General features: G+C 39.1%; 1 protein-coding gene across 1 annotated transcript; it reads left to right on the top strand.

Annotated features, from left to right (window-relative positions):
- Nucleotides 1–347: 347 nt before the first annotated feature.
- Nucleotides 348–9,377, top strand: LOC310692575 (vomeronasal type-2 receptor 26-like; the record flags this gene model as incomplete). The annotated part of the gene is made up of 6 exons (XM_083473520.1): nt 348–523; nt 3,656–3,947; nt 5,068–5,349; nt 5,805–5,900; nt 6,577–6,703; nt 8,476–9,377. 6 exons carry the CDS (start codon nt 348–350, stop codon nt 9,375–9,377), a joined length of 1,875 nt encoding a protein of 624 aa, XP_083329646.1.
- Nucleotides 9,378–11,711: the final 2,334 nt, after the last annotated feature.

Here is an 11,711-nt window from a genome sequence, read left to right on the forward strand (position 1 = left end):
TCCCTCTGTGCCATGTGCAGCTGAGAGTGGGGACAAGAAGTAGGCAGGACTCTATCATTTTTGTTTCAGAAGTGAAACCTCTTTATCCCAGCTTTATTCCAGTTTACATCAGCCAGACCTGAAATTTGAAAATATCTGCTAGTAGTAAAGTCATTCATTTGTATCTCAATCAAATCCATGGCTGATCTATTTCTCTTAGGACAGGTATTGCCATAATTAGCTACCAACCAATGTAGTCTGTTATATCTGGCAGTGTCTGCTGATGAACAGAGCAGAGCCTCACTCTAGAGGGAAGCTTCGCTGATGGGATGCTTTGCCTTCTGATGTTCCCACCTTTGCTGACTGCTATGGTGTCCAAAGTCGATGCTCTGGAGTGTCCCACAGCTGATCCCCACCCTGTCCCACACGAGTGGTTCCAGAAAGGAGCTCTCTTCATTGGTGGAATTGCTTCTCAGATAGTTTATCATCCACATGAATTTTCCTTCGAGGAAGATCCTTACCAGAATCTGTTTGATGTTCCAGAGTAAGGAATTGCTTCTTTTGCTCTGCATCTTCAAAAGCTGTTTAGATCACACACACAAAAACTATTTAAGCGACAGAATGCCCCCCTCCAATAAAGTGTAGGCTTAGCCAACCATATTCACACTGTGTGTCTTTTGCATTGTTCCCTCCTTCACTTTTCTATAGTGAGAACTGTTTCCATTTTTGAATGTGACAAGAGTTTTGGGAGACAGATTGCATTTTTATTTATTTAAACCAAATTTCCATATAGGCAGATGCATGTAACTTTTCTGTGGTACACCTAAAGAGGAAAGACTGGGGTAAAGGGTGAATCAATTTAAAATTTTCAAAGTCAGTCCTATCACACTTAAGGAAAAAAAATACTTCCATGAGAAGTATTCTCTTTTTAGCTAAGATGTGAATGCTAAAGTTGGTTAGGTATAGATGGTTTATGTACTATTTTTTAATGCTAACAACCAGGAAATGAAAATGAGATTAAAACAAAGCCACTTTGTTGATCAGCAAGCAAACTGCTTGAAGTTGGGCTTTCATTGCTGTATTCACAGTAGAGCCCCAATGGTCAGATACTGCATTTTCCTCTATTTTATTGCAGTTTTTCTGTTGCATCATTCTATCAGGATAAATTTCTTATGTTCTTGGATTTTTTTAATACCTTGTGCACTATGTTCTTTTAATGTAACAACTTAAAAGTATATTTGTCAACTAAGGTTGCACAAAAGTCTCCTCTTAATAGAAATATTACTCCAACATGTTTGTCAATTGTAACACTAAAAGGTCTTGAAGCAACTCAGAATGTGTTCAATATTTAACATATTTTATATTCTATACACACATAAGATCATAACACATTTAGGAAAGCAAGATTACAATTAACATCAGTCACTACTCCCCAAAAGTCAGATATCTTGATTTATTCCCAGAAGACAAAAAAGCAGTCTCAACCTTTCACCCTGATCAACCTCGGCAAAAATTCCCATCTTGAAAATAAGCAAGTATCCCACTTCTCTCCTAAATGTAAAAGATTTGCTCTTTTCTGCTCCTTAATTTTGTTCGTGGTATCTTTTGGTCTTGTTCCTTCAAAGCTCTACCTTGTATTCTGGATACGGACTCATTGTTAAAACTGTGTTTATGGAAGACAATCTTACTTGGCTACGAGTGATCTCCAAAGAAGAAGAAGATTGATCTGGAGAGCAGAAATACTGTCATGCTGATGTATGATAAAGCGTGTTCTCCCTAACAGAGAGCACGTGTTGCGGTTGGGGGAACAAGCCACCCTCATGTTACTGGGCAGATTTGGAGGAACCCAAGCCTTTAAGTGGTTAAAACTGGGTTGCTGGGGAGTTTTGATTGTTGCCAATTTGGAGGAGGGGTCAGAGTCTTTAAATACAGGGGCCAGACGTTGGACGTTTTGCATCAGATCACCCGCCCTCCCTCCCTTTAATAGGGTGGTTTTTTCTTGATCGCTTGACCTTGCTATGCCTGTCATCGGATCGTCCGCCTTGGAGTGGGGGCCTGGTAGGAATTTTGCCATCTGGCTGATTGGCTGGTGCCATTTGGTTTTTGCCTACTGTGTAGCAAATCGTCACAACTTGTAAGGTTGGCGGTTAGGCATTGGTTAAATTGGTGCTTGGAGGGGTAAGTGCCTACCCCTCCAAATGATGCGGAAAGGGAATTCCGTTAAAGGAATCCAGGGGCTTGCCATTCTTTTCGTCTTTGTCCCTGGCATCGGACTTGGGCCCTGCAAGCCCCACCGGAACATGAGGGTGAGAAGTGAGGGACTGTTACCCAGCTTCATTTTCTCACCCAATACTTGTTTCCCACGCTGGCTTCCGTTGGTGTCCGGAAGGGCCAGCTTTGTCCTTGAGGGCAAGGACAGATAGTCATAACCAATGCCTAAGCAACCACTCACATTTTTTGTATTTTGAATAAAGTTGTGGCCAAAATTATGCCAAAAACCTTAAACAAAAATTGATGTGTGAAGTGTGAATTTTTTGGGGGGTGGCATTGTGGGACTCAACACGCAAATCACACTTTTACTTATTATTTTTGACATTTATTGAATTTGTAAATCACTTTCTCTCTTTTTTTAAAAAAGATATTTATTAGGAGTTTGCAAATTACAGAAAGAGAAAAAGAACAATAGAAAATTAAACAAAACAAAACAATACCTTACAATACATAAAAAAACAAAAAGGAAAAAAAAAATACAAAAAACAACAAAAAAACAGAACAAAAACATTTAAAAACACATCCAGCTTTTCCATGTCTTTACCTTTCATATACTTGTTTCATCGACCTCCTCACACCTCCCTTTTTGTATTCTAGTTCAAATAGCTATTTCAGCAAGTCCTTTCCATCTTTCTCAATTTTCGTTCTAAAATTTAACTTAAAACACCCTAACCTTAAATTTTCCACTTTGGTCCATTAACAATCTATTTTTACTTAATTCTTTATAACATTTCTTCTAAAGCCATATAACTTCATTCCAGCATCCTTCTAACATTCATTAATTTTACAATATTTTTGTAAATATACTTTAATTTTTTTCCAATCTTCTTCCACCGACTCTTCTCCCTGGTCTTGGATTCTGCCAGTCATTTCCGCCAGTTCCATGTAGTCCATCAGCTTCATCTGCCATTCTTCCCTGGTGGGTAGATCTTGTGTCTTCCAGTGCTTTGTGATAAGTATTCTTGCTGCTATTGTGGCATACATGAAAAAAGTTCTATCCTTCTTTGGCACCAATTGGCCGACCATGCCCAGGAGAAAGGCCTCTGGTTTCTTCTGTAAATCACTTTCTCTTGCCCACAGCATCCTAAAGCAATTTACAGACAAACACACAGATAACACCTGAACACAGTTACTGAAAACCAAGAGAAATACATTAACAACATCCCACCCACTTCTACAAGGCCACAGATAGTTAAAGGCCAAAGGCATAGCTATAGAGGAAAGTTTTTGCCTGGTGCCTAGAAATATAGCTCATTTACTTGAGATGCATAATATTTTTATTAGTCACTTTAATGCAAAATACAGTTTATTACAATCTGAGATGCAAATCACCAATATTGTGATATAATAGTACCAATTATCCTTGATAGACAAAGGGATGACTAAATTCTTCCTCTATACGCAGAATGGTGACAAAATTCTACCAGCACATCCTCGCCTTGGCATTTGCTGTGAACGAACTCAACGAGAATCCTAAGATCCTACCTAATGTCACACTTGGATTCCACATCTATGACAGCTACTATGATGCAAGGATGACTTATCGTACCACTTTGGAGGTGCTCTTCAAATCACATAGATTTGTCCCCAATTACCAGTGTGATGGACAGAAAAACCTCATGGCTATCATTGGCGGACTTGGCTCTGATACCTCTAATCTTATAGCAGATATTATAGGTTCCTATAAGGTTCCGCAGGTAGGAATTCTCTCTGTATTTTTGAGTTTGTGTGTGAGAGTGATTTAGGCTCTTCTTTCTCATGTCAAACTTGATTTTGTAGTTCAAAAGGAGTGAATTCACAAAAGCAGTGTTATTCCAGGTAACATCAACCTAATACCTAATCTAAGGTATTTTATTTATTCTTCCATTAGAATTTAATGTTTATTTTTTTTTATACTTATTTTACTTTTAATTGTCCATGACCTCTTTGAGTTGTTGGGATATTTTAATCCAGCCTTTAAAAAATAGTGCTGCCTTTAGATTTTTTTTCCTTTTAAAGTGGTTTCAAAGAATGTTGTTGTTTAAATATTGTAAGTCACTTTGAATTACCTTGATAAGAAAGCAACCAATAAATAGTAGTAGTAATAATATGTTCTATATTCTTGGGAAATTCCACCAGAAGCGTTATCTTTAACTCTAGGCTCCCAAAGATGGTTTAAAGAAATAATGGTTGTATAATCGGGAGCATAAAGTCACTCCTAACTTTTCCTTGCAATATCTGTCCATTTTCTTTCAGCTCACATATGGCTCATTTGCCCCACAAGAGAATCATATCACTCAAGGGCCATCCTTTTTACACCTCGTCCCAAATGAAACCCAACAGTATATGGGGATTATCCGGTTACTCCAATATTTCAAATGGACATGGGTTGGGCTTCTTCTAGTTGATAATAGCAGTGGCGAACATTTCTTACAGACGCTGGAGCCATTATTTTCCCAGTATGCGATCTGTTCAGCATTCACTGAAAGAATACCACAAATAGCCCACTGGGATAGCTTGGGGGAACTTGGTAATATAGCCACAAAAGTTTATGTACATTACACAAATAAAATAGTGACTACTTTTATTATATATGGAGAATCATTGACTATATCATGGCTGAGAACTATTATATTTATACGAGATTCTTTAAACAAGGAGAACACATCACTCAGAAAGGTGTGGATCATGACAACCCAGATAGATTTCATATTAACTGGCCATCAAAAGGGCTGGGGTCTCCAGATGTTTCAAGGTGCAATTTCATTTACAATCCACTCCAAAGAGATTGTTGGGTTTAAAGAATTTATTCAGACCATAAAACCTTATGGGCCACAGACAGACGGTTTTCTGAAGGACTTTTGGGAGGAAGCTTTTGACTGTGTACTTCTTAATCCCAATGTGGCAATGGATGTTGACCAAACATGTACCGGGGAGGAGAGTCTGGAGAGTCTTTCTGGGCCACACTTTGAGCTCCTCATGACTGGCCACAGTTATAGTATCTATAATGGTGTTTATGCTGTTGCTCATTCTTTGCATGTTATGGGTTTGTCTCGATCCAAGCAGAGAGTCAATGAGAAAGGTTTCAATACTGATCTTCAAGATGTTCAGCCTTGGCAGGTAATGTCCCTACAATGAAGCATTTTTATTTCAACAAATTAGTAGAAGTTGAGACTATATTCAGCTTTCTCCTGCAATAATCTCTGAGGAAAAGGAGTTGGGCATCTTATTGGTAGAAAGCATTTTATATTTTTATGTTTCTTTAAGCATCAGAAGTATGAATATACAAAGCAGGATGAATTCCCATAATCCCTGGCATTTAGTCATGCTGAATGCATGGTGAGAATTGTAGTCCAACAACATTAGAAGTCACTATCTGACATTAGATGAACTCTCCAATTTATTTACATGGTACATTCTTTTATTTATTCCTTCTATCTCAGCTCCATCACTTTCTTCCCAAGATTTCATTTAACAACTCAGCTGGGGAAACCATTTCCTTTAATGACAAATGGGAAATGGGAGGCGGCTTTGACATCATAAACATGGTCATATCTCCAAATAACTCTTTCCAGAGGGTGAAAGTTGGTTGGATTGAGCCAGATGTTCCTGAAGGAAAAGAACTCATCATTCATGAAGATATAATTGTTTGGCACAGTGGTTTCAACCAGGTATGGATTCTGACATGGCTGGATGAAGACATGAGTGGAAGGAGCTGCTGTCAATGGCATTATAGCCTAGGGCTGCCTTGCTGCTTGTCTGGGCAGTATTCTGCTTGATCATGCCAAGAGAAAATAATGCAGCACTGGCTCCAAGTCCCCAGGGACTACAATTCTCACCATGCATTCAGCACTTGTCTTGCCAATCACTGGAATTGATTGAAACAAAGATAACATTCTTCATAATACATTCATTTTTATAGTCAACACTCTACCTAACAGTGAAAGTTTCATTCTGTCCCAAATTTGTAAATTTATTTTCATATCTTCCCAGGTGTTTAACTAATCATCATTATACAGATTTATATTATTTAACCATAATTGACCTTCCTTTCAACCTTTAGACCTGATGCATTTGTAATTTATTGTTACTCTCATCATTCATATCTTTTTTTTTACCAAGAGTTTGGTTTTGTGTTTATTAATCTTAAGACCTGCTACATCTCCACATATTTTATTCAAGTTGGCACCCCTGATTTATATTATCAGAGGTATTTTCCTGAATGCCCAATAGAGTGTCACTATGTCCTTAAAATATCTGAGGTTTAGACCAAGATTGACAACTGAAGTATCTCTCTATCTAACTATTTTAATTTCCCTTTGTAACACCTTTCATGATTATTGATAGGTGATGCCCATTTCTTTGTGCAATGACTACTGCCACCCTGGTAACCAGAAGAAAAGGAAGGAAGGGGAGAAATTTTGCTGCTATGATTGTACTCCATGTCCAGAGAGGAAGATTTCCAATCAGCTGGGTAGGTTATGTAGCATCCCAGTGTTTCCATTACACAGGGAAATTGAAAGAGTTGTGTCAGATGACTATTTAAAAGTAAAAAAACTGTCTATATAAATGGCAACATTTCTCCACCCTTTCTGAACATTTGAAAGCAATAGTCCATTCACTGGGAGCAGAAAGTCTGCAAATTCTCTATAATTCGAGTGGAAAGCAAAAAAGTACTATAAAAAATATGTTCCCCATTGCAATCATGACACCCTATATAGAATGGCATATAGTCCCCTGTTATGCACCATTTCAGAATGAATATAAGAAATTTTAAGAAATAAAAAATAATGCTTATGAAAATTCTTACTTAATTTCATATTTCAATGCGTACAAGTATAATGCAACAGAAAACTGGGTGCAATTTACATACATAGGGACCCCACCAGACTGTATTAAGGCTGCTAAAGTGTCATCAAATGCACAAGCTTTTGTGTGTGCAGGTTTTTTTTAATTATTTCAGAGGAAGCATCTCTTTAATCCTTTGCAAATGTTTATGACATCCACAGATATGGCTACTCTTTCTAAAAGGACCAAGACTGACAAATTTCAGAATGATAGTGGCAGTGGTCTTTCTGAAAGGGCAGATTTTCCCATTCTGGAATGGATACAGGAGGGGGTTTAAAAACCACAGCATAGATCCTCAAGAAAGACTGGGGTGGGTGAGAGCAGCAAGAAAAGTGTGGAGCGAGGTTCTCCTTCCTGCACACAGATTTCTCAGTAGATAACCTCTTCTCATTGATAGAAAGTAGGCATATCTGAGGTCGGGAGTGGGAGTCTTGTTAGAATAAATCTGTGGCAGGCCCCTGGAGTCCCCACTCTCTTTCCCCTCCACAGACCCTCCAAGTTTCCCTATTTTCCAGGGACAGTCCCAGATTTACAGAAACCGTCCCGGTTTCTGATTTGTTCCTGGAATGTCTCACTTTTGCTTAGGGTGTCCCTATAGAGGTTATAGGGTTATGTGAGCCCTGAGCCAAGGAGATAAGTAACTGTACAACCTTTAGAAGACATTTAAAGACAGCCCAGTATAGGGAAGGTTGTTTTTTGTTTTAAAAATTTAATGTTTTATCATGTTTTTATATATGTTGAAAGCCGCCTACATATATGGCTGAGGCAACCCAGTCAGATGGGTGGTATTGAAATATTAATTATTATTATGGAATAGGATATCCCTATTTTCATCGGAGAAATGTTGGAGAGTATGCCTGTGACATAGTCCTCCAAGCCCTGTGGCAAGTGTATGCAGTAGCCCTTCCCCTCTGCACAGGCCTGGTAATAAGATATCTCTATATTCTATTGCATAGTGGAAGGGGACCAGAAAAGTGTCAAAGGTCTCAGGAAAGACTTGCATGGGGAAAATGTCACTGCTCAAGGAAGGAACATATTACTCCAAGGTTAATGATTTAAGACACTGAAGAGTCACTGAGCTGCCTCAAGATGTCTTCTTAACAGCATAATGGAATTTAGGATTGTGAGTACTTCACCTGAATCACTTCATTTGACTTGTGATTTAGGAAGTACGCAGAGCTTATGCACACTCCAAATAAGCAGAATTGAGACAATATGAACATTGGTTTTCAAATTACTACTGTCACACTCGAAACCATCAAGCAGAGGTTATACATGTTATAACTGATATATAATAAAAAAATGATATATATGATATATATGATATATAATAGGTAGAGTGGAGAACAGTTCATAGGCAACAAATACTGATATGAGAAATTTCCAATTTTTTTAAAGATATGGATGACTGTTTCACATGCCCAGAAGATCAATTTCCAAGTAAGGAGAAAGATGCATGTTTGCCTAAAGTTATAACCTTTCTTTCTTATAAAGAACCTTTGGGAATCACTTTAGCCTTCACTGCTGTTTTTCTTTCCATTCATGCAGTCTTGGTGTTAACAATTTTCATTAAGCACAAAGATACACCCATTGTCAAAGCCAACAACCGAGGCCTCACCTATACCCTCCTCATTTCCCTCCTGCTCTGCTTCCTATCTTCCTTCCTATTTCTTGGCAAACCTGGGAAAGTGACCTGCCTTCTCCGACAAACAGTGTTTGGTATCATCTTCTCAGTGGCTGTTTCTTGTGTATTGGCCAAAACCACCACTGTAGTGATAGCTTTCATGGCCACAAAACCAGGATCCAGCATGAGGAAGTGGATGGGGAAAAAACAGGGACCGTCTGTTGTCCTTTCCTGCTCACTTATTCAAGCAAGTATTTGTACCTTGTGGTTGGCAACCTCTCCCCCTTTCCCTGATTTAGACATGCACTCAGTAACTGGAGAAATCATTGTGCAATGTAATGAAGGGTCAGTTGCCATGTTTTATTGTGTCTTGGGTTACATGGGCTTGTTGGCCATTTCCAGCTTCACTGTGGCATTCCTAGCTCGCAAGTTACCAGATAGTTTTAATGAAGCCAAATTCATTACATTCAGCATGTTGGTCTTTTGCAGTGTATGGTTGTCTTTTGTTCCAACCTACCTGAGTACAAGAGGGAAAGACATGGTAGCTGTGGAGATCTTCTCCATCTTAGCCTCCAGTGCTGGGTTACTGGGTTGCATCTTTGCCCCTAAATGCTACATCATTGTGTTTAGGCCCCAACAGAACAAGAGAGAACAACTAATTAGGAGAATGTTTTAAGAATCCACCTTGTTTATTTTTTCTACTCGGTTGGTAAGGTATATGTTTTAGGATTTTGGGTGTTAATATAGCATTAATTATGGTTTGATTAGTAGGTGAGGGGCCTGCCTCAAAAAACATCCCAGAAAAGCTATGTTATGTATTGCCAGCAGCTGACTTTTATTCAATGGATTGGGTTTCTCCTTTTACGTTGACTGCTGTTTAGATTTCTGCCAAATAGCCTTAAAAGAAAGCTCTCAGTTTCCATTTGAGAAGTGATGGTCTATGTAAGTAGGAGAGTCTCGCTGGGGTTCTGACATTTGTTGGGACTGACAGAGAAGGCAGGGACCCACACCCTCCGTTACCTTTAGGAGCTGGACACAACTCTGTTGTGACCAACATCTTGAATTTTAAGGGGTTGTGGCACAGAGAGCATGTTCCTCAGTGCTGCCCCCACAGTGTAGACAGGCCCCACAGTAATAGTTTTTCTATAGGAAAAACACACTCAGGACTGAAACATTAAATCACTAATTGTTCTGCCCTGGGATCGTGGAAATCATTGTAATTTTCTCACCTGCCCAAAGCTGTAGATGTTTTCCTAGAGGACACTAGGAAACCATCAACAAGCAAGCCTGAAAGTGGTTATGAATATCTCCCCAGTCCATAGCTTGTTGGGAATAGGGGCAAAAGGCAGGCAGAGCCCTGTCACTCTCATTTCAGACAATTCCCCCTTTATCCCCCCCCCACCTTCTATCAGCCAGACGTGTGTGATGGCCATCTCTGCTCGTACTCAGAGCATGCATTTGTACTCCCAATGATGCCAAACATCTGATTGATACATATCTCTTAAGTAAGAAGTGTATTAGCAAAGTATACTAGCACCAGCTGGTACTACATGTCTAAGTCAGGTTGCTACTACAGATGAAAACAGGGAGAGTCTGTGTGGAGGGGGAAGCTTTGTTGTCAGGATGCTTTGGCTACTTAAGTTCCTACTTTTCCTGCTGCATATGATGTACAAAGCAGATACTATGGAGTGCCCTGAAAGTGATCCCCTCCTTGTTCCACATGAGTGGTACCAACCAGGTGGGCTTCTCATTGGTGGGATGGCTTCTCTGATCTCTTATCCTACAGAAGAAATTTTATTCAATGAACATCCTTTTCAAAACCTGTTTGGCATTCCAGAGTAAGACAAATATTGACTTAATCTCCTACGATGAAAACTATTTTCATTTTAGAATGGAATGAAGGTGGTGAGAGAGATTATGCATTATTCTTTATGTTGATCACATTTGCATATGTATGCAGCAGTATGTAACTTTTCTATAAAATCTATGAACTGTATTTCCTTCAGTCCATCTCTATTCCGGTTAAGTGTGAGTCCGTTCATAAAGAAAGATATACTAACACAGGTGTTTTTCCAATAGGAACAGAAAGTAGTAAAAATTCTATCCATCTTCGCATAATATTGAGGCAATGCATAAGTATGTGATTATAGAGTATTGATGCAGGATTAGGACCCTGTTCATTAAGAACTGAAAAGGTTCAGCATGGTAAATTTGGGGGATAGATCATCCAAGCCTAGGGAACTTAGGGTGAGGGGGGTGGAACTTTCCTCCATTCTTCCAGTTGCCTCATGAATGGAACTGTACTAAGGAAAATACTGCTGGCTCAAAACAGTTCCCAAAAGTGTGAGAATAAAGAGAGAGTCCCGGAATTACAGAAGTCATTCCTTATCTGATTTGATCCTGGAATGTCCTGGTTTTCCTTTCTCCTCTCCTCCACGTCTTGGAGAACAAGTGGTGGAGAGATCAGACCTCCCCACTCCTGTCCTTTTGGGAGCAGGAGCACCTGCTTTATGCGTGTGTGTAGGTGCAAAAAAGGAGTCCTGTTTATACTGAAAATAAAATACTTGTACCAAATGAAGGAAATTGTGAAGCTCACCTATGAAGCCCTTCATATCATTTTGAAGGAACCAATCCACTTTAAATTATTTAACTGCCATGCTTCAGTGGCCAGCAATTTTTTAAGGAAATGTGTGGAGTGTTTCTTCCTTTATTATAAATTAAGCCTTACACTGCAACCCTTTACATGTATACTCACAAGTAAGTCTCACTGTATTTGATGCAGCTTACTCCCAATGTAAAGACTGTGCAGCCTTACACTGCAATCCTAATCTTTTTTTTTTTTTACTGAAAAGTAAGTTCCACTGAGTTCAATAGGATTTACTCTCTGGTATGTTCCTGATCATTCTCACAGTTGTGGCTGCTGTTGCTGCTGTTCTGTCCCACCTTTTTCCCTGACAGGGACTCAAGGTAGCTTACAGCTATAATTTTATTTCATTCCATTTATCTGTTG

This window comes from Podarcis liolepis (assembly GCF_965112155.1).
Source record: "Podarcis liolepis genome assembly, chromosome: 13".
Classification (NCBI taxonomy): domain Eukaryota; kingdom Metazoa; phylum Chordata; class Lepidosauria; order Squamata; family Lacertidae; genus Podarcis; species Podarcis liolepis.